General features: G+C 42.8%; 1 protein-coding gene across 3 annotated transcripts in view; it reads right to left on the bottom strand.

Annotated features, from left to right (window-relative positions):
* abcc4 (ATP binding cassette subfamily C member 4 (PEL blood group)) overlaps positions 1-24,738 on the bottom strand; it is a 370,665-nt gene that overhangs the window by 254,262 nt on the left and 91,665 nt on the right. For all 3 annotated transcript variants that reach the window (XM_078221654.1, XM_078221653.1, XM_078221655.1), the window contains one exon: positions 7,780-8,029. In XM_078221654.1, coding sequence (XP_078077780.1) covers positions 7,780-8,029 — 250 coding nt within the window. The remainder of the gene's footprint in view (positions 1-7,779; positions 8,030-24,738) is intronic.

Here is a 24,738-nt window from a genome sequence, read left to right on the forward strand (position 1 = left end):
TTGCATGCAGCACTGGGAGTAATTCAGAGGTTACATCTGAGGTCCTGCTAGCTAATTTTCTACCTACTTGCCCAGATTCTGATTACAGGACCACATCTCCCTTCATGCGTAAATCATTAGTACCAAAGTGGACAATAACCTCTGGCATTCTGGAGGATGTTCTGCAACTGCTCAATGAAATTATTTACCCTGATACTAAGGAGGCAACATACCATCCTGCACCCATCGTGATTGTCACAGGAACATCTATCACTTTCTCAAATTGACAAATCCCCTATCACTACTGCTTATTTCTTCTTCCTCCCCTCCTGTACAGCGGAGCCACTTGTGGTGCCACAAACTGTGCTCTTACTGTATTCTTCTGAGGAAACAGCACCCTCACCAACTTTCAAAATTGAAAGCGAATTTGAGTGGGATCCGAGGGGACTCCTGCACTACCTGCCTGGTGGTCACCCATTTCCCGCTCCATCTACAGGCTCCTAAACTGCAGTATCAGTTACACTCTGAATGTGCTATCCACACAGTCTCACTGATGTACCTGTGACTCCAACCACCAATGGAGCTCTAAAACCCAGAGCTCAAGTTTCTGCAGCTGGAAGCCCATCATGCACAACAGTTGTCTAGGACATCGGTAGCATCCATGACCTCCACATATTACAGGGCATGCATTCCACGTGACCAAGGTCCTCGTCTTAACTTTACATTAAGTTTATTTTACTTCACTTTAGTATACTGTCCCTGACTCCCTTACTCCTGGAATTGCACACTGAAATCCCAAGTATAGCTATTTCTCAAAAATAATACGCTTATCTAATTTAAAGATGGTCTTTAACAAATTTCTTACCAACTAATGAACTAATGGTTTTTGTGTTATGTCACTTTTTTTTCACTCCTTTTAAACTCAGCCTGGGCTGATTCAGAGTAGCTAAGTGGTCCGCTGCCTCTCTGACTTCCAGGTAAGTTGAACGTGGCTGTTCTGCTCCGGAACCACAGACTTGACTGAATTGGATTCACCCACTCGTCTAGATGGTGGTTACTGCCGCTGAGTCTAATTTACACCTCCTCTCCATGTAAGTGAATTTAAGATATGGCAGGGCAGTTTGGACATGTGGGTTGCATGTCCTTTAGTATGTGGGAAGTCATGGATGCTGCTGATGTCCTAGACATCCACGTGTGCAGGAAGTGTCACCAGCTGCAGAAACCTGAGCTCTAGGATTTGGAGCTCAAGCTGTAGTTGGAGTCACTGTGGTGCATCAGTGAGGATAAGAGCTACATGGACAGCACATTCAGAGGTGGTGACACTGCAGACTAGGAACAGGCAGAAATGTAATGGGCATTGGGCAAACAGTTCAGGAGGATCAGGCATGTAGTGCAGGAGCCCCCTGAGATTCTGATCAATAATCAGATTTCTGTTTTGGATATTGTGGGCATTGGTTCCAAACAGGAGTACAATCAGCCAGGTTCATGGCAGCAAGGGTGGCTCAATTGCACAGGGAGGAAACAAGAGGGGAAGAGCAGTAGTGATAGGGGATTTGTTAGCTTGAGGAACAGAAAGGCATTTCTGTGGCCATGGACGTGACTTCAGTATGGTATGTTTCCTCCCTGGTGCAAGGGTCAAGGATGTCACTGAGCAGCTGCAGGACATTCCTCGGATGGTGATTGGAAACTAGGAAGAGATTGAAAAGCAAGACCCTTAAGTAGTAATCTCAGGATTATTCCCAGTCCCATATGGTAGTGAGCACAGATTTAGGAGAAGTGAGTGATTGAACATGTGGTTGGAAAGCTGGTGTAGAAAAGAGGGTATTTCTCTGAGGTATTGGGATCAGCTCTGGGGAAAGTAGGAGCTGTACAAGCAGGACTGTCTACACTTGAACAGGACTGGAATGAAAATCCTGGCAGGTAGATTTGCTACTGCTTGGGTGGAGGGGTTAAACTAGATTGTCAGGGGGAGGGCAAATTCCGACTTGGAGACAGAGAACTAGTGAGTGACTCTGAAATTGAAAGACAGAAGCCCAGGTTAAAAAGTATAGTGTATGGGGTGTAGCATTATTGGTTAAAGAATCAATTACAGCTGATAGAAGGTATGATGCACTAAATAAATTGAGGAAGCACTGGAGGGACTGACATTCTTGAAGGTAGATATATCACTAGGGCCGGATGGATTGTATCCCAGGTTGTTGGAGAGCCTGAGAGGAAATAGCAGATGCTCTGAGGATCATTTTCCAACCCTCACTAGATACAGGCAAGGTACCAGAGGATTGCAGTTCTGTGAACATTGCACCATTATTTAAAAAGGTACAAGGGGCAGGCCAGAAAATTATAGGCTGGTCAGTCTGACTTCAATGGTGGGCAACTTATTGGAATTACTTCTGAGACAGGATAAACTGTCACTTAAACACGGATTGATCAGAAATAGTCAGCATGGGTTTGCTAGTGGTAGATCATGTCGTACTAACATAATTACATTTTTCAAGGAAATAATAGGGAGGTATGATGAGGGTAGTGCTGTGGATGGTGCCTGTGTTGATTGTAGTAAGGCTTTTGACAAGGTCCCACATGGCAGATTGGTCAGAAAAGTGAAATTTCCTGGGATACAGGGGAAGTGGCAGATTAGATTCAAAATGGGATCAGTAACAGTGGCATAGTGGTTAGCACTGCTGCCTCAGCATCAGGGACCCAGGTTCGATTCCAGCCTTGGGCTACTGTATGTAGAGTTTGTCCATTCTCCCTGTCTGCAGGTGCTCGTTTCCTCCCATAGTCCATGATGTGCAGGTTAGGTGGATTGACTGTGCTAAATTGACCCTTAGTGCCTCATGATGTGTAGATTAGTGGGGTAAATACATGCAATTACAGGGATGAGTGGGCCTAGTGCCCTGTCGGAGAGTCGGTGCAGATTCAATGGGCTGAATTGCCTTTCTGCACTGTAGGGCAGTTCTACAATTCTACAAAAGGTAATGATCAACCAATATTTTAGTGAATGAAAAGCTGTTTCCTCTGGCATTCCATAGGGTTCAGTGTTGAAGCCCTTGCTATTTGTTGTACATATTAATAGTTTGGACTTAAATGTGGAAATCTGCAGATGACTCCCAAAATGTCAGTGTATAGGATAACTGTCTCCAGAATTATATCAAGGGCTTAGTTGAGTGAGCAGGAAAAGTGGCAAATGGAATTCAATCCAGAGGATTATACAATAATACATTTGGAGGGCAATAAAGCAAGGGAATGCACAGTTAATTGTGGGGTGGGGGTGGGGGTGGGGGTGGGGGGGGGCGGATATTGAGAGGGGTAGAGTAAGCAAGAGACCTTGGAGTGCATATCCACAAATCCCTGAAAGTGACAGGAAAAGTGGATAAGGTGATAACGGAGGCATGTGGAATGCTTTCCTTTATTGGATGAGGTATAGAACACAAAAGCAGGGCTGTACTGATGGAACTGTATATATTTAAAAAATTGATTAGGCCACAGCTGGAATTGTGCACAGTACTGATGACATCATAGGGATGACATGATTGCTTTGGAAAGACACAGGAGATTAACAATGTTGTCAGCACTTGAACATTACAATTATGAGGAGAGATCAGATACATGAGTGTTGTTTTCCTTAAAAGAGGAAGCTGAGGAGTGATCTAATTGTGTACAAAATTTGAGGGTCATGAGGTGCACACTGTTTTCCCCTAGCGAGGGGGGGGGGGTCAATTGGTAGAAGGATCAGAGGAGTCATGACAAACTTTTTCATCCAGAGTGGGCATCTGGAATTTACTGCCCGAGTTGATGGTTGAGGCGGAAATGCTTAACTCATTTAAAAGTTACCTGGATCTGCACCTGAAGTGCTGTAACTTGCAAGGCTATGGACCAGGTGCTGGAAAGTGGGATTAAAATAAGCAGCTAGTTTCTTTTTTCAGACAGGAGGGGATGAATTGCCTCTGTGGTTTTCTTTTCTATGGTTCCCTGGTACAGGAAGAGGTGCATGCATTTCTCAGGGAAGTAGTGCCTGCAGATACTAAAATGGAACAGATTGTGGTATATTGTGCTATATGCTCCAAAGTAACTTTCATCCAAATTCTACTACAGATACAGCACCATCAATGATAATTAGCAGTCCACAGATATAGAAAGCCTGTGTGTGGCACAAGTTTCAGCATGCAATACCTTCCCAGAGAAAACTGACAGCAAACTAAGTGCAGTATAACTTCAGATTGAGCTTTCTGAAATTCTGAGGAGGAAGAGAATAGCTATATGACCATGCATAATGCTATTACCAACAGTGTGGATGGGATGAAATTCTGAACGTCTGCCACTTTGCAACAAACAGCACCAGATTATTGAAACCAGTTTTTCCCATGATCAGGAGAATTCCATCTTAAGTAGTTCATTGTCCCATGAAGAAATCACCTATAATGTAAGTGTTAAATGGTTTTCCCACTGATCAAGGTTTGCAGCCATTCCTAATGCATCTCCCTAGATCCAATGACATCAGTTGAAAACTGGTATAATGAGGTCTTAGACATCCACTGGGGCAAGCATGGACCATATTTTTAATCTTTAACCATACCCTCTGTCTCGCGTCTCTTTAAATATGTATTTGTTTGCTTTTGCTTCCCTTCCGGAGGAGGGTTTCTGACATGTTGAAACAGCCATTTAGATACTTGGATGAGTCTAGAGTCTTACTGTATTACAGTTCAGCTAAAGTATTAAAGATTATGGTCCAGCACTACTGCAGTCTGCAACAAGGCATCTTTACGGAAGCCACAGAGGAAGAACTTGTGGATATTAAAGTTCACACTTTCTGGGTAGTTTTCCCCCAGGATACTGTGATCTTTTTGTGCAGCAGTGAAACTGATTTTACACTATTGGCCCAAATCTTCTGATTTGTCAGAATGACTGAGCCCAAAGCTGATTAGACAGAAAACCTGGATAGGTTGAAAAAGACCAGAATTCTGATACATGATATGAAAAACTCCCTCAGCTTAAGAATCCATGAAGAGAATAACAAAGAGATCAGTGCAGAATACTTTTTTATTATTCATTCGTGGGACATGGGTATTGATGGCTGGCCAGCATTTATTGCCCACCCCTAGTTGACCTTGAGTGACTTGCTAGGCCATTTCAGAAGGCAGTTGAGTCAACCACATTGCTGTGGCTCTGGAGTCACGTAGGCCAGACCAGATAAGGACAGAAGATTTCCTTCCCTAAAGGACATCAGTGAACCAGATGGGTTTTTCTGACAATGATTTCATGGTCATCAGTAGATTCTTAATTCCAGATATTTTTTAATGAATTCAAATTCCACCATCTGCTGTGGTCCCCAGAAATTTAGCTGAGTTTCTGGATTAATAGTCTAGTGATGATACCACTAGGCCATCACCTCCCCTATACATCCTCTTTTTACAGCACCAGCTTCCATAAGGTAAGTTTAAATGTCCAGTATGAATATTAGCAAATGAGTGACCAGACTCATGTTGGTGAATGATTAGTGGTAGGATGGGTGGGTGAGATGGTAGAGTGGCAGGTGGGTTAGGGGTAGTTTGGATGGGAGGGGATAGTCAGATTGAGTCAAGGGTGCATTCAGGTGGTGAGGACAAGTAAAGTCAGTTCAGGGGTAGTCAGCTAGGGTTAGGGAAGGTGGCCTGTGATTGGGGATCAGTTGCATAATTACCCAGGTGTTAGGCTAGGATTTTACTGTCTAAAATTTCCTGGGCAAATAGCCAGGTAGGTAAACCTTAACTATCCAAAATCTCTGACTCTAATTTGGAGTCAGAGACTTTCTCAGTGTTCTGGGGAATTGCTCATTGAAAGTTCAAATTTTCCGGGCTATTTCCCAATGCACACCTTGGGTTGTACAAATGGTCTCCAACAAACTGGAGACCAGAAGATCTGGGTCAATCTCTTTAGGCATTAAATGTGTGGACACATACTGATCCTGCCTCCAGGAGGTTTGGTGCATATTCCAAGCATTTTGATGCATATTATTATTCCCATAAGTTATAAATAATCACTTGACTCAATGCTTGAGCTTCATTGTGTTTCTTTCAGCTCTCCATGTGGCTGGAGGACTGATACAATATTGTCTGGCAGTAAATATGGCACCCTAATTGTTTTCTACTCATAACAATTAATTCCTGGCTCTTTATGAATAAAACAACATTCTTTTTTCAAGTGTCTCTGCATCAATATAATTTCCAATCGACTTTTTTAAAATGAAGATTAACTTTCAATTTGCGATAAGTATTATTCACATTGTATAGGTGGTAGGGTGTTGAGCACCTCTTGTAAGTTGATATCACTCTGGTATGCTGTGCAGGCAATGGTGTGTGTTTTGCTTGGTGTTGGTGTTGTGTTTGATGTTGCTAATGTTGTCACTTGCTGGTGACATTGCTGATGTTGCACTGCTTGGTGGTGATGCTTGCAATGTTGTCTCGCTGGTTAGTGATGTTGCTGGCATTGATCTTTCCCATTTTTCCACCTCGTGTGTAGGTCGAACATGGGCTCTGTTCCTTCACATATACATACTGGTTTCAGTCTCAATGTATGACCTTGGAGTCTCAGCTTCACTCACTACTTTTGCTGGGTTCCAGGTTTTCATGATCAATTGCAAAATTGTTACAGTATAGGAGGCCCTTCAGCATATTGTCTGTACCAGCTCTCAATGAGCAATTCACCTCCAGCTATTTCCCCGCTTTCTCCACACTTTTCCTTTTCAGATAACTATCTAATTCCCTGCCTCCACCCATGCTGGCAGACACAATTGGAAAAAATTTATTGTGCAGCCCTGACACATGCAATAACACAAGTCAGGCTGAGACTTATCTTATCTTGTACATGTACAATTAGTTCTTTCAACAATTCAGGCAAGAATTTAGCATACATATTGAAGTGTTGACTTCCTTCTAACTGTGCAGTAGTGAGTGTCTTACACCTGGTCACATGGAGGAATTATCTTGTACTTTCTTCCATTAAACAGCTCTGCAGGTGATTACACATCAACCTTGAGAGGTGAAGATTGGAGTGACAATGAAGCAAGGTTCGAGTCTTCCTTTGTCGCCCAGAATTTTGAGGGTTCATTTAACTGTTTGGATGTGCCTTTCTGTAAACCCTTATTTCTTGGGTAATGTGGTAATGAAGTGACTCTGTTGAACCCATACTGTTTGACAAGTTCCTTAAGTTCTCCAGAGGTGAACTGTAACTTCCTTAGAGTGGCAATCAGTGTTGGATTGCCACTCTGTACCCACGTAGTTGCACTAAATTTCTTCTATGTCTATCTCACCCGAGCTTCCTTCCCAGCCCAATCCAGGCAGGATCTGGGGGGGTGGGAAATCAAGTGTGGGGGCAGTTCTGTGTGGGGATCTGGGATTGGTCTGGTTGTTTAAAATAGTTTTGCAGAAGTGAGAAAAGGTTCTATTTCTAACTTATTCTGTGTAACTCTGGTGGCATCCAAAGTTAGCAATTTAAACCTTTGTCAGATGGTTCAACATTCAGCGTGATTGTCCTGGAGAAGTTAGCGCTTCTGGACAATTGCTGTGAAAATGCTTACCTGGGAACTAATGAGGGATTCCTCAGCACACCTTTAGGATAACCCCCAAATCCAAAGCTGGGGAACCCAGAAGTTACAACCCAATATCTATACCATGTAATGTTGGGACTGAATGTCTTAACTGACAGTGTTCTATTTCCTTTCATTAATATTCTGAAACTTGAACATGAAAATTCACCAAAGTAATATCACTTCCTTGTCAAGAAAAATAAAGCTGGCATCAATTATTTTTCAATACTTGTACGTACCTTTATCCTCCTTATGCTGATTAATCCTTCAGAAGCTGTCTGAATAGCTGCTGGGAAGAACAGTGTGACTGTGAGTCTCACAGCACTGTACAACGAAACTGTGACAAACACACTACTTGCTGTGATAGTGTGGCCAAGTAGCACGTACACCAGGAACGTAAAAAACAATATCATCTTGCTAGCAATAAAGAATGAGGCCATGTTCAAGGCACGTAGATAAGAACTTTGCAGAACTTTGGCAATCTCCTTCCTGAAATGCAGAATACAACCATTTGTTTTCTTCACAATTTGTATGCTAGTTCACATGAAAGGTTTTGTTTTAAACTAAACATTCATCTAGATGTCCTCTACTGTAAACAACCTGAGCTTTGTGTTTCAATGGATTAGCATATCTAATTTATATACTTATTTGGATAAACCAATGAAATTGCAAGTATTTCACATTTTTAATGAAAACATCACTTCCTAGCCACAATACAAAGTAAAATACAAATGATTAACTTTTGTGATATGCTGCAAACTATAAGAATAATACAATTTTGAATACTGCAATGCTCAAATTACATACAACTGTTCTCTTCTCCTCCAATTTCCTTCCTTAACACTAATCTTAAAACAGTGACTTGTACTGGGGTACAATTTCACAGGGTCCACCAGCTATCTTGCTTAAATAATAGTTCCTCATCCTTCTGCTATCCTTAAAATACTAGTGCTTCTCTGCAAAATGGATAGGAAATTAAAGTTAAGCCTGATTCTGTCCTTATCCATCAAAAATACATTTTCAGCAGCAGGGATCACTGAATAATCAGAGGAATCATAATTGTTATTTCCATTTGAGAAAGGCTAACTGATGAGGAGAATCTTCCTGCTCTAGGTACTGGAATTTTAGTCCAATTGATTGGTTAATTGTGGGGTGGGATTTACCCATAAAATTCCTACAGTACAGAAGGAGGCCATTCGGCCCATCGAGTCTGTACCGACCACAATCCCACAGAGGTTGGTTCTTAAATATTAAAGTAAGTGGATTTTTTTCATCTGTTACAAGGCATGTGGATTGAGAAGAAAACTCATATTTACGACCCACAACCTGCATCAATAATTCTTCAACAATCCTGTGAGATCTGAATTCCCCCCAGAATCCATTCTGAATGTGCATTTTGGCTACCACTCTGAACAAGCTTGTTAACCCCAACTCCTGTCTCCTCCCATTCATGCCACATTTTGAACTAGAAACATTGGTGTTCCAAACTGACTTCATAAATTCAGAATCAAACAGCACAGAGGCCACTCAGCACATTGTAGCTCTTAGTCAGCTAGTAAAGGCACAAAGTTAATCTCGCTTCCCCTGCTCTTTCAGCAAAGATCTGCCTCCAGATATCATGGTGCTCTCCAGTTGTCAGTGTCAATCTTCACATCTCATTTCCAGTGCCCTTGTGGGAGAAGTATGGATGGCCAGGAGATCATGATCCAGTGGCCATTCACTGATACGTGTTTGGTTTATGTCATCCATCCAATGAACATGACTGAGCCAGCTCATATCAATACATGTATGCTGATGGAATTAGCATGTTCCAGAACCTCTGGTGGGGTGACCTTGATAAGTTGGTAACCATGTTCTGCCAAGAATGCAGAGCACAAGTCTGAGACACTGAATGTGGAAACTCTTGCCTAGCATATGCTGTCTCGGTTTCAGTGTGCTGAGGGTACAGGTAGACTCTGGTGTTCTTGGTCACATCTCTCTTGTTCAGTTTGGACATAACAGCTATAGCTTTTGTGATACCATGTTGATTTCGGCATAAAGCAACAGATTTCTGTTGATTGCACTGGACATTGAGTGACTTAGTTGGGTAGGCACCTGACTTCCCTCCCCACCATCACTGGTAAAATTGCATGGGGGCAGCAATGGCAGGCACAATGCCCATTTTATTTTACAGGCTTTCCTGCCTGCAAATGGCAGTAAATACCAGCCCCATGTCTCTATTTATTAAGCCAAGAATCCTGCAATTTGTTTGAAACAACCTGCCATCATTAAATGTTTGCACATGTGAACTGTTCCCACGCTCCCTTTAAATCTAATGTTTATATACCCTCTCCTCATTTTTCTTTCCAAAACCCATCATGTCATGTTATCCTGCATTGGACACCATCTACCACATCTGCCCATTTCGTTAGACTATGTATATCCTCTTGACATCTGTGACCATTCTCCTATTTACTAAATTTCCAAGTTTTGTATGATCTGTAAACTTTAAATTTCATGCAAAGGAACCAAGTCCAATTCATTAATAAACATCAAAAAGGGGGAATCTAGCACATTACAAAAGACAAAGCAGAAGCATTTGCAACTATCTACAGCCAGAAATGCTGAGTGGATGATCCATCTCCGCTTCCTTCTGAGGTCTCCCAGCATCAGATATTCAGCCGATTTGATTCGCTCCACATGATATTGAGAAATGGCTAAAGGCATGCAAAGGTTGTGGGTCCTGTAACATTCTGGCAGTATTATAAAGACTTGTGCTCCAGAATTAGTCATACCCCTAGCCAAGCTGTTCTGGTACAGCTAAACCACTGGCATCTACCCAGCAAAATGGAAATTTGCCCAAGTATATTCTGTCCACAAAAGCAAGACAAATCACTGTACTTGTAATCCTCAACAATACCCTGCTCACTGCTCAATTTCTTTCCACCAGGGCCACTCAGCTCCTGACCTTATTGGTTCAAATATGGACGAGTGAACTAAAATGACTGACAGCGCTTGACATCAAGGCCACATTTGACCAAGTCTGACATCAAGGAGCCCTAGTAAAACTGAAGCCAATGGAAATTGGGGGAAAACTCTCCTGGTTGGAGTTGTACCTGGCACAAGGATTGTAGTTGTTGGAGGTCAATCATCTGAGTCATGGAATATCTTTGCAGGGATTCCTAGACCCAATCATCTTCAGCTGCTTCACAAATCTTCCTTTCATCATAAATCAGAAACATAGACAATAGGAGCCAGAGTGGACTATTCAGTCCTTCAAACCTACTCCTGCCATTCATTATGATCATGGCTGATCATCCAACTCCATAGCTTGATCCTGCCTTCCCCCATATCCTTTGATACTCTTTGCCCCAAGAGCTATATCTAACTCCTTCGTGAAAACATACTATGTTATGGCCTCAACTGCTGTCTGAGGTAGCAAATTCCACAGGCTGACTACTCTCGGTGAAGAAATTTCATAAAATCATAGAATTCCTACAGTACAGAAGGAGGCCATTTGGCCCATCGAGGCTGCACCAATAACAATCCAACCCTATCCCCGTAACCCCATATATTTACCCTGCTAATTCCCCCAAAACTAGGTCAATTTAGCACGGCCAATTGACCTACTCCACACATCTTTGGACTGTGGGAGGAAACCCACGCAGACGTGGGGAGAACGTGCAGACTCCACACAGACAGTGACCCAAGATTGGAGTTGAACCCGTGTCCCTGGTGCGGTGGCAGTGCTAACCCCTGGCACGGTGGCAGTGCTAACCACTGCCACCGTGCCACCCCTCATTTCAGTCCTAAAAGGTTTAACCTGTAACCTTAGACTATGAGCCCTGATTCTGGACACCCCCACCATCGGGAACATCCTTCTTGTATCTACCCTCTCTAGTCCTGTTAGAATTTTATAGGTTTCTATGAGGCACCCCCTGCAATTCTTCTGAACCCCAGCAAATACAATTCTAACCAACTCAATCTCTCCTCCTACATCAATCTCCCATCCTAGGGACCAGTCTCTGCTAAGCCTTTGCTGAACTCCCTCTAAAGCAAGAACATCCTTCCTCTGAAAAGGAGACCAAAACTGTACACAATATTCAAGGTGTGGCCTCACCAAGGCCCTGTATAATTTCAGCAAGACATCCCGGGGTTCCTGCACTCGAATCCTCTTGCTATGAAGGTCATTTATCTTCATTCCCATCTGCTGCACCTGCATGCTTACCTTCAGCGACTGGTGTATGAGGACACCCAGGTCTCATTGCACATTCCTCTCAATTTATAGTCATTCAGATAATAACCTGTCTTCCTGTTTTTGCTACCAAAGTAGATAACCTCCCATTTATGTACATTATACTACATCTGCCATTCATTTGCCCACTCACTCAGCTTGTCCAAATCACACTGAAGCATCTCTGCAGCCTCCTCACAGGTCACCCTCCCGTCTGTCATCTGCAAATTTGAAGATATTAATTTAGTTCCCTCATCTAAATCATTAAAATGTATGGTGAATAGCTGGGGTCCCTGAAGTACCCCGCTCGTCATGGCCTGCCATTTGGAAAAATTACCAGTTTATTCCTACTGTTTCCTGTCAGCCAACCAGTTTTCTATCCATCTCAATATACTACCCTGAATCCATCTATATACTACCCTGATACTATCCATCTCAATATACTACCCTGGGCGGCACGGTAGCACAGTGGTTAGCACTGCTGCTTCACAGCTCCAGGGACCTGGGTTCGATTCCCGGCTCGGGTCACTGTCTGTGTGGAGTTTGCACATTCTCCTCGTGTCTGCGTGGGTTTCCTCCGGGTGCTCCGGTTTCCTCCCACAGTCCAAAGATGTGCGGGTTAGGTTCATTGGCCATGCTAAAAATTGCCCTTAGTGTCCTGAGATGTGTAGGTTGGAGGGATTAGTGGGTAAATATGGGGGTAGGGCCTGGGTGGGATTGTGGTCGGTGCAGACTCGATGGGCCGAATGGCCTCTTTCTGTACTGTAGGGTTTCTATGATTTCTATGAATCCCATGCACTTTCATTTTACACAATCTTTTATGTGGGACTTTGTTGAAAGCCTTCTGAAAGTCCAAGTAAACAACATCCACTGGTCCCCCCCGCGCCCCCCCCCCCCCCCCCCCCTCATCAAGTCTACTAGTTACATCCTCAAAGAATTCCAATAGATTTGTCGAGCATGATTTCCCTTTCATAAATCCATGCTAACTGTCTGATTCCACCCATTTACCAAGTGCTCTGCTCTAAAACTTTTGATAATGACTCTAGAATTTTCTCCACTACAAATATCAGGCAGATTGGTCTATAATTCCCTGTTTTCTCTCTACCCTCACTTTTAAATAATGGAGTTACATTAGCTACCCTCCACTCTATAGGACCTGTTCCACAGTCTATAGAATCTTGGAAGACAACAATCCATTTCCCCAAAACCATTTCTCTGCTGGTATGATTTCCTTTAGTTCCTCCCTCTCTCTAAACCCAGTCAGAGTCAGAGGTTTACAGCATGGAAGCAGGGCTTTCGGCCCAACTTGTCCATGCTGCCCAGTTTTTACCATTAAGCTAGTCCCAATTGCCCACATTTGGCCCATATCCCTCTATACCCATGTAACTGTCTAAATGCTTTTTAAAAGACAATTGTACCCAATTGTAATTGTAATACAATTGTAATTGCAGGTAGAGGCTGTAATTAAGAGGGCGTATGGAATACTGGCCTTCATCAATAGAGAAATTGAGTTTAGAAATCGGGAGATAATGCTGCAGCTGTCTAGGACCCTGGTCAGACCCCACCTGGAGTACTGTGCCCAGTTCTGGTCGCCTCATTACAGAAAGGATGTGGAAGCCATAGAAAGGGTGCAGAGGAGATTTTCAAGGATGTTGCCTGGATTAGATGGCATGCCTTATGAGGATAGGTTGAGAGAGCTAGGTCTTTTCTCCTTGGAGAGGCAAAGGATGAGAGGTGACCTGATAGAGGTGTATAAGATGTTGAGGGGTATTGATAGAGTGGATTCTCAAAGGCTTTTACCCAGGGCTGGAATGGTTGCCACAAGAGGTCACAGGTTTAGGGTGCTGGGGAGTAGGTACAGGGGAGATGTTAGGGGTAAGTTTTTCACTCAGAGGATGGTGGGTGCGTGGAATCGGCTGGCAGTAGTGGTAGTGGAGATGGATTCGATAGGGTCTTTTAAGAGACTTTTGGATAAGTTCATGGAAGTTAGTAAGATAGAGGATTATAAGTAAGCCTAGTAGGTAGGGACATGTTCAGTGCAACATGTGGGCCAAAGGACCTGTTTGTGCTGTAGCTTTTCTATGTTCTATGTACCTCTATTACTACCTCTTGCAACTTATTCCAGACAAAAACATTGCTCCTTTGGACCCTTTTGTGTATCTCCCCTCTCGCCTTAAATATACCCTCTAGTTTTAGACTCCCTTACCTTTGGGAAAAGATGTTGACTATCTAGCTGATCTATGCCCCTCATTATTTTATAGACCTCTAAGATCACCCTTAAGTCTCCTACGCTTCAGGGAAAAAAGTCTCAGTCTATCCAGCCTCTTTATAACTCAAACCATCAAGTCCCAGTAGCATCCTAGTAAATCTTTTCTGCACTCTTTCTAGTTTAATATCCAGTGTTCCCCAACATTTCTGACATATTATTTGTGTCCTTCATTGTGAAGACAGAACCAAAATATGTATTTAGTCAGCCATTTCTTTGTTTCCCAAATACAAGTTCCCATTTCTGACTAAGTTACCTATATTTGTCTTCACCAATCATCTTCTCTTTACATATCTATAAAAGCTTTTACAGTCAGTTTTTATGTTTCCCACAAGCTTACTCTTGTACTCTATTTTCAAGTGGGGCTGTTCATGGATAACCACACAATGGTCATTGCCATTTGTACCTTCTCAGATACTGAAGCAGTCCATGTCCATGTGCAGTAAGAACTGGGCCATATTCGGATTTGAGATGATGAATCGCAGGTAAAATTTGTGCCAAGCAAAGACCATCTCCAACCAGATGAGAATCTACCAATCACCCCTTGACATTCAATGGCATAATCATCACTAAATCTCCTACTGTCAACATCCTCAGGATTATCATTGACCAGAAACTGAACAGGACTAGCCATATAAATACTGTGGCTACAGGGGCAGGTCAGAGGCTGGAAATTGAGGCGTGTAACTTGCGTCCTAATTCAAAGAACAAAAAACAGTACAGCACAGGAACAGGCCCTTCGGCCCTCCAAGCCTGTGCTGATTATGATGCCTGCCTAAACTAAAACGTATGCTTTTAGAGTCCATATTATTCCATTCCCATCCTATTCATGTATTGTCCAGATGCCCCTTAAATGCTGCTATCGTACCTGCTCTCACCACCTCCCCAGGCAGCATGTTCCAGACATTCAGCACCCTGTGTAAAAACAAAAAATCTGTCCCTCATCTCCTCTAAACCTTTCCTCACACACCTTAAACTATGTCCCCTAGTACATAAAACTTTTCTACCTTAGGAAAGAGCATCTGACTATCCACTCTGTCCATGCCACTCAATCTTGTAAACTTCTATCAGGTCACTCCTCAACCTGTCATTCCAGTAAGAACAAACCGAGTTTATCCAACCTCCCCTCAGTTAATACCCTCCAGACCAGGCAACATCCTGGTAAACCTCTTCTGTATCCTCTCCAAAGCATCCACATCCTTCTGATAGTGTGGTGACCAGAATTGTACACAATATTCCAAATGAGGCCTAACTAAGATTCTGTACAGCTGCAGCATAACGAACCAATTTTTATGCTCAATGCCCTGACAGATGAAGGCAAGTATACTGAATACCTTCTTGACCACCTTATCCACCTGTGTTTCCACTTTGTGATCGGTGGACATGTACACCCAGACCTCTCTGCATGTCAATACTCCTAAGATTTCTATCATTTACTGTATAATTTCTAAATGCCGAAGGGCCTGTTTCCTGTGCTGTACTGTCACATTTGTTCAAATTAAACACCATCTGCTATTTCTCCGCCCAAGTCTCCAACTAGTCTATATCTTGCTGTATCCTCTGACAATCCCCTTCACCATCCGCAATTCTGCCAATTTTTGTGTGGTCTGCGAACTTACTAATTAAACCAGCTACATTTTCCTCCAAATCATTTATATATACTACGAACAACAAAGGTCCTGTGGAACACCACTAGTCACAGCCTTTCATTCAGAAAAGCACCCCTCTACTGCTACCCTCTGTCTGCTAAGGCCAAACCAGTTCTGTATCCATCTTGCCAGCTCTCCTCTGATCCCATGTGACTTCACCTTTTGTACCAGTCTACCATGAAGTACCTTGTCAAAGGGTTTACTGAAGTCCATGTATACAACATCCACTACCTTTCCTCGTCTGTCATCTTTGTCACTTCCTTGAAAAACTCGATCAAGTTAGTGAGGCACGACCTCCTCTTCACAAAACCATGCTGTCTATCACTAATAAGTCCATTTGTTTTCAAAAGCCTGTTGAGCATCTACAAGGCACACATCAGGAATGTGATGGAATACTCTCCTCTTGCCTGGATGAGTACAGCTCCAACAGCACGCCAGAAGCTTGACACAATCCAGAAAAATGCAACCCGCTTGATTGGCACCTCATCCAGCACAATGAACACTCACTCCCTCCACCACCAATGCACAGTAGCAGTCTGCACCATGAACAAGATGCACAGCAGCAACACACCAAGATTCCTTTGACAGCACTTTCTAAACCATGACCCTTACCACCTAAGACAAGAGAAGGTGCATGGAAACACCCCCCCAGCTGGACATTCCCCTCCAAGCCACTCACCACCTTGATATGAAAAATATCATTGCTCCTTCACTGTTGCTAGGTTAAAACCCTGGAACTCCCTCCCTAACAGCACTGTGGGTATACCTACAACAAGTGGATATCAGCAATTGAAGAAGGCAGCTCACCATCACCACCTCTCAGACAACTGGGATGGGGAGTAAATGCTGGCCTAGCCAGTGATGTCCACATCCCATAAATGAATTTTTAAAAAATCTGTGGAACGAGAAATAAAGTGAGCATATCGAGTCAATTGACTCTTCTTAGGAAATTCTTCTGAAGAGGCTATTGAAATGTCAAATCTATTTTTCTCTCCACAGATGCTACCTTACCTGCTGGGGTTTTCCAGCACATTCTATTTTTACCTTAGATTCGTGGTATCATCTCTTCTGCTTCCTCTGCAAGATCTTGACATTCTTTTAACACGCAACAAAACTAGACATAATATTCTCATGATGGTCTGAGGATTTTTATAGATTTAAACAAACATGACAGTGACTTTTGTAAAATCTTCAGCTTCAAAAATTGATCAGTACATATAGGGAAAAGAATACAAGCTGGATTATAAGAGTTTGCAAATGCATTACACTTTGCCGCAGAGCCATTCAACAGTTCTGAGCAAAACAAAAAGATCACGGGCAGCACGGTGGCACAGTGGTGAGCGCTGTTGCCTCAGTGCCAGGGACCCAGGTTTGATTCCCAGCTTGGTTCACTGTGTGTGGAGTTTGCACATTCTCCCCGTGTCTGCGTGGCTTTTCTCCAAGTCTCTGGTTTCTCCCACAGTCCAATGATGTTAGGTGGATTGGCCATGCTAAATTACCCCTTAGTGTCAGAGGAACTGGCTGGGTAAATGCATGGGGTTATGGGGACAGGGCCTGGGTGGGATTGTGATCGGTGTGGACTTGATGGCCAACTGACCACCACCTGCACTATAGAATTCTATGATCTATCTAAAAATGTAGTAAATGTGTGGAAAAACGTATTTATTGTAACAGCAAAAGAGAAATGATGTTAACCCCCATACACATAGCAGAGAGCAGCACATTTTCCTCTACATTTGAAAATCTAGCCTTGCAAGACCACAGAAATTGTCTCCAAGAAAGGTTCTGACACAAGCTCCCAGTATCGGAAAATAATTCGGTGAATAGAAATTATAATGCATATCATTTGGGGCAAGTTAAGTGAGTGACTGATGAGTAAAACAAGTTGTCACAAAGGAACAATGTTGTATCTATTTTCAGAATTTGTGTTTTAGTGGTGTAACTTTTAATTTTAGCAATTAAGTGTTGAATTTGTTAAATGTAAGATAATTGGAAACTTGGTTGAGAAACTGAAACAACCCAGAAATAAGTGCAGTTCAAATAAGTAATTACAGTTCAAACGGGTAACCTACGTGTATTTACTTAGGGCAGGTTTCATAGCAGATGGGAGTGAAGAATCTAGCAGGAGCCAAGAAGTTGTCATAAGATCACTAAGATAAAAGCAAAATACTGCAAATGCTGGAATCTGAAAGTAAAACAGAAAATGCTGGAAAATCTAGTCAGGTTTGACGGCATCTGTGGGGAGAGAATAGAGCCAACGTTTCAAGTCTAGATGACTCTTCATTAGAGCAAGCCTCTGATGAAGGGTCATCTAGACTTGCAACGTTGGTTCTATTCTCTCCTCGGATGCTGTCAGACCTACTGTGATTTTCCAGCATTTTCTGTTTTTGCGTGTGTGCCATAAAATCACGTTGCAATTCTCCCAATGGTGGGTCGGTCTTGCTGCTTGCTGGAGAAGTTAATGCTATTTGCATCCCGTGAATACTCATTCGAACAGCTAGCCATTGGTGTCCCATCAGGCCTCCAATCTTGTGCCATGACAGCATGAAATTACATTGGTTTAAAGCTAGATTAATAAAGAGTAGCATGCACAAGGCATGTTTACAACAGACTTTGAGCGGAGTGCAACAAAGCCTTTCTACCATTCTGGCCAGCAGGAGAGGCCCCACCAGTCCTGCCAGCCACTGCATTTAGTCTCAAAAATGGAGAATTCCACCCTTAGGAGGAGGAAAATATAAATAATCAATGACCCATTGTAGAAACAGGATTTGAACAGTTATTTCATCAAGGGATTTGTATTGATGTGATACACAGATTGAAGATGATAAAGGGATTTTGGGAACAAGTGTTCCTTGCTAGAACCAGGGTGGCTGGAGAGAGGACTGTTGGCTCCATAAAGCTGTTAGTCACGTGGGCCTCAGGATCAAGTTAAAAGATAATTAATTTATGTTTGTTTGGCACACTCGGGTATGTCACATTGCTACAGAGATGGGTTGTGATGTTAGGGAAGTTCTTTTATTTTAATTTATCTATGTCTGTTTGCGCACAGGAACAAGCAGTTCAGCTTGGGAGCAGATAGAGGTGTTTGCAGCTTTGGTCTTGTGTAGTTTGCAATTCACTGAGTGGAGGGAGCAAAAGAGATAAATGTTAGCGAGGCCTACGACTTAAGCAGAGAAAAAAACCTAATTTTATTCACCATAGAAATCTACAGTGATCGTTATAGTGAAAACAAACAATTCACCATGGAACTAACAGAGCAAGTCTGCCTGAGGGGCTAAGTAATTGTGGACCAGCAGAATAAAGCTATTAGAAACCACAGCTGTTTTTATTTTTTTGTTTCAGTCACTGCGCAGGAATTGCAAGTGAGGTTCAGGCTTTGGCTGAATCCCAGACCTTATAACTCAAAAAGGGAGCAAAAAGGGGTCACGAAATGTTCTTGACAGACAGGATTAAGGAGAATCCCAAGGCATTTTATTCATACGTTAGGAACAAAAGGGTTGTCAGGGAAAAAATCGGACCTCTCAGGGACAAAAGTGGGGAATTATGCTTGGAGCCCAAAGAAGTAGGGGAGATCCTAAATGAATACTTTGCGTCGGTATTCACAAAGGAGAGGGATGTGTTGACTGGGAGTGTCTCGGAGGGGAGTGTTGAACCGTTGGAGAAAATCTCCATTATAAAGGAGGAAGTGTTAGGTTTGTTAGAGAATTTAAAGACTGACAAATCCCCAGGGCCTGATGGAATCTATCCAAGGCTGCTCAGGGAGACGAGAGATGAAATCGCTGGGCCTCTGACACAAATCTTTGTCTCGTCACTGGACGCAGGTGAGGTCCCAGAGGATTGGAGGATAGCTAATGTGGTCCCGTTATTTAAGAAGGGTAGGAAGGATAACCCGGGTAATTATAGGCCGGTGAGCTTGACGTCCGTGGTGGGGAAGTTGTTGGAGAAGATTCTTAGAGATAGGATGTATGCGCATTTAGAAAGGAATAAACTCATTAACGATAGTCAGCATGGTTTTGTGAGAGGGAGGTCATGCCTCACTAACCTGGTGGAGTTTTTTGAAGAAGTGACCAAAATGGTTGACGAGGGAAGGGCCGTGGATGTCGTCTATATGGACTTTAGTAAAGCATTTGACAAAGTCCCTCATGGTAGGCTGGTGAAAAAGGTTGGATCTCATGGGATAAAGGGGGAGGTGGCTAGATGGGTGGAGAACTGGCTTGGTCACAGAAGACAGAGGGTGGTAGTGGAAGGGTCTTTTTCCGGCTGGAGGCCTGTGACTAGTGGTGTTCCGCAGGGCTCTGTATTGGGACCTCTGCTGTTTGTGATTTATATAAATGATCTGGAAGAAGGTGTAACTGGGGTGATCAGTAAGTTTGCGGACAACACAAAATTGGCAGGACTTACAGATAGTGAGGAGCATTGTCAGAAGCTACAGAAGGATATAGATAGGCTGGAAATTTGGGCAAAGAAATGGCAGATGGAGTTCAATCCTGATAAATGCGAAGTGATGCATTTTGGTAGAAATAATGTAGGGAGGAGCTATACGATAAATGGCAGAACCATAAAGGGTGTAGATACGCAGAGGGACCTGGGTGTGCAAGTCCACAGATCCCTGAAAGTGACGTCACAGGTGGAGAAGGTGGTGAAGAAGGCATATGGCATGCTTGCCTTTATAGGACGGGGCATAGAGTATAAAAGTTGGGGTCTGATGTTGCAGATGTATAGAACGTTGGTTCGGCCGCATTTGGAATACTGCGTCCAGTTCTGGTCGCCACACTACCAGAAGGACGTGGAGGCTTTGGAGAGAGTACAGAGGAGGTTTACCAGGATGTTACCTGGTATGGAGGGGCTTAGTTATGAGGAGAGATTGGGTAAACTGGGGTTGTTCTCACTGGAAAGACGGAGGATGAGGGGAGACTTAATAGAGGTGTATAAAATTATGAAAGGCATAGATAGGGTGAACGGTGGGAAGCTTTTCCCCAGGTCGGTGGTGACTTTCACGAGGGGTCATAGGTGAAGTGGGGGAGGTTTAACACAGATATCAGACGGACATATTTTACACAGAGGGTGATGGGGGCCTGGAATGCGCTGCCAGGCAAGGTGGTGGAGGCGGACACACTGGGAACGTTTAAGACTTATCTAGACAGCCATATGAACGGAGTGGGAATGGAGGGATACAAAAGAATGGTCTAGTTTGGACCAGGGAGCGGCGCGGGCTTGGAGGGCTGAAGGGCCTGTTCCTGTGCTGTATTGTTCTTTGTTCAACTGTGGAATAGTTCAGAGATGGTCCAAAGAAACAGGATAACCTTCAAAAGTCCAATAAGACTTTGTAGACTGGGACAACTTTGTCTAAAAGCGAAGGTTCAGTTGAGGGTTTTAGTCTAAAGTGTCTGTGATTGTGCTTATTGTGCCTTTGGATGAAAAATTTAAGTAATTACCTAAGAATGTTTTTTTAGTCTTTGCGTTACACGATTGTTGTATGATAAAATTAATTTGTTTTAAACCATGGAATCATATGGGTTAATTATTTCAGTAAGTAACTGGCTGTTCAAATTTCTCTTCAAACTAACAATCTCTACAGAAACCATGACAACTGGTTCTTCAACTTCTGCCTTCCATCAGAGCACAGATCTTTTTGATTCTCTCCCCCCTTGCTCTCCATTACCTCTTTCCTTGACACTTGTTACACTTCCAACTATTGTCAGTTCTGATGGAAGGCTGTTAAACTGCAACATTAACACTTTTTTTCACTTCACAAATGCTTCCAGACCTACTATTTCCAGTATGATCTGTTTTATTTCAGATTTCCAGCATCAGAAATATTTTGCTGTTGTCTTTGTGATTATATTGATAAGGAGCTGTTTTGCTTTTAATTTGAAAGATGCTAATACTTGTTAAAAAGGTTAATAACTTGGGTCTTTTTTTGTCTCAAACACTGAGTTCAGTCTCCATTGAAAGTGCAAAATATGAATTGTGTTCCAGAAAAAATACAAATACTGAAAAACGGAATCTCCTTTCTTTGTATTAATATATAATGGAAATGTCTCTTTCCTTGCAAAGGTAACCCTAGGTGTTGTCCTTTCTAAGGCTTTCAGTGAAAATAGAAGTTCATTGAACATTGTGGGAAGGAGAGAGAGGTGTGGGGGGAGAGAAAGGAGAAGAGGAAGGAGACCTTTGCAAATGAAATACTATTTTCAGCAAGATCAGAGAGCTTGAGAATTTGAAATACATTGTGAAAGCTTCCAGAAGAGTAGTAAGCATTGGTTATGAAGTTCAACCTATTTTAAAACCGTTCAGATCCAAAGTTAGGGGACTAATGGAGCTCAAATTCAATATTCTCACATTGCTCATCATTTTTAGGAACTACAGGAACAAGCATAAAAATGCACTAATAGCTGCTGTGATAATTGTGTATTTTAGTCATATTTCTGTGCAGGATCTGTTTTAGCAGTTTTTTGTATTATTGGTACCGTTTTGTCTATAACCAGCATCTTGTATTACCGCAGCAACATAATTGTTCCTAATTGCTAGAATGTTTGTTTTAGTCTGGACTAATGCTGCTCTGTTGTTCTTGGTGTTGCCCTGGGGTTTTACAGAGTAGGACTTGATTAGGTTGATTGACAGGTACGGTCATGTCTGGGTGGAGCTAGGCTTACACAGAGAATTCAAGCTTAGTTGCTGTTTAGATGCTGCTTTGGGTTGAGAGAGAGCAGTGCCTCTCTTTTCCCCTCTCTAAAGTTGGAGACTGGATTCTGCCAGAAGATAAGTCTCTTTTTCTGAGATTCTGCTATGAGTGTGGATGTTTCTCTGAGTTGCTATTTGGAAGCTGCAGACAGAGCAATGCCTTTCTCTGAAATCTCGAACTGGGAGCTGCCAGAGACTAGGCTGATTTCTCAAGTTCTGCTGTTTGAGGATATATCCTTTTCTGGAATCTCTGTTCAGAGGTGCTACAAGGCTGGAAATCTAGTGTACCCACAAGCATATCTGCTTTTGATACTAACTGGTTCTAAAGAGAGAATTTGTCAATAGGGGATACGACTAAATTGGAACAATAGAGACAGCTGGCTGTTGAGAGTTATACTTTGTCATGTTTAAGTATTTTAATTGGTAGAAGTTATGTTCTTTTTCTTTAAGAACTGTGTTCTTAAATTTCGCTTTGATAAAGGCTTCCTAGTGGGGCAATTGAATCATATCTGGAATGAGATGTATTATGCTCATCCTAATGCCAAAATCAAATGCAAAAGTTGAGGTGTAGGCTAACTGAATAATATGCCTTGGAGTTTTTCGTCTGGTCTCTAACACTGCTATTGTAGCACAGCCTTTAAATAATTACAAAATCCAGTAATTTTAACAGATGTTTCATACAGAAATATAATAAACAATGTAACATTTGTCATGTGTAAAATTCAGGAGCACGTTTGATTTCGCAAACTATTAATTTTAAATAACAAAATTACAGCAGAGGAACAGGTCTTTCAAACCTGCACCGACCATGCTGCCTGACTGAACTAAAACATCCATCTATTCCCATTCTATTCATGTATTTGTCCAAACGCCCCTTAAAAATCATCGTATCTGCTTCCACTACCTCCCCCGGCAGCATGTTCCAGGCACCCGCCACCCTCTATGTAAAAAAAAAAAAATCTCCTTTAAACCTTGCCCCTTAAACCTGTGCCCCCTAGTAATTGACTCTTCCACCCTGGGGGAAAAGCTTCTGACTATCCACTCTGTCCATGCCCCTCATAATCTTGTAGACTTCTATCAAGTCGCCCCTCGACCTCGGTCATTCCAGTGAGAACAAACCAACTCTCTCCAACCTCTCCTCATAGCTAATGCCCTCCATACCAGGCAACATCCTGGTAAATCTTTTCTGTACCCTCTCCAAAGCCTCCACATCCTTCTGGTAGTGTGGCATCCAGAATTGAACACTATATTCCAAGTGCGGCCTAATTAAGGTTCTATAAAGCTGCAACATTCATATAAACGTTCATATAAAATCACCTGGATTATCAGTTAATATTTGATGAATGAGTAAATGGTAATACACTGTAACCTTTTGTAATATTTCAGGGTTTTGAGGTATAAAACGCTTCTAATTAAAATTTCTAAGTTCCGAATTTGAGTCGTCAATTATGCCTGACCTAACAAGGATTGAATTATTATTTATGAATCAAGTACAAACACAAAGAACAATACAGCACAGGAACAGGCCCTTCGGCCCTCCAAGCCCGCACCGCTCCCTGGTCCAAACTAGACCATTCTTTTGTATCCCTCCATTCCCACTCCATTCATGTGGCTATCTAGATGAGTCTTAAACGTTCTCAATGTGTCCACCTCCACTACCTTGCCCAGCAGCGCGTTCCAGGCCCCCACCAACCTCTATGTAAAATACGTCCTTCTGATATCTGTGTTAAACCTCTTCCCCCCCCCCCACCCACACCTTGAACCTATGACCCCTCATGAACGTCACCACCGACCTGGGAAAAAGCTTCCCACCGTTCACCCTATCTATGCCTTTCATAATTTTATACACCTCTGTTAGGTCACCCCTCATCCTCCGTCTTTCCAGTGAGAACAACCCCAGTTTACCCAATCTCTCTTCATAACTAAGCCCTTCCATACCAGGCAACATCCTGGTAAACCTCCTCTGCACTCTCTCTAAAACCTCCACGTCCTTCTGGTAGTGTGGCGACCAGAACCGGGCGCAGTATTCCAAATGTGGCCGAACCAACGTTCTATACAACATGGTCAGGTTGCAACGTCAGACCCCAACTTTTATACTCTATGCCCCATCCTATAAAGGCAAGCATGCCATTTGCCTTATTCACTACCTTCTCCACCTGTGACGTCATCTTTAAGGATCTATGGACTTGCACACCGAGGTCCCTCTGCGTATCTACACCCTTTATGGTTTTGCCATTTATCGTATAGCTCCCCCCAACGTTAGTTCTACCAAAATGCATCACTTTGCATTTATCTGAATTGAACTCCATCTGCCATTTCTTTGCCCAAATTTCCAGCCTATCTATATCCTTCTGTAGCCTCTGACAATGTTCCTCACTATCTGCAAGTC

This window comes from Mustelus asterias, chromosome 10, assembly GCF_964213995.1.
Source record: "Mustelus asterias chromosome 10, sMusAst1.hap1.1, whole genome shotgun sequence".
In the NCBI taxonomy this organism is placed as follows: domain Eukaryota; kingdom Metazoa; phylum Chordata; class Chondrichthyes; order Carcharhiniformes; family Triakidae; genus Mustelus; species Mustelus asterias.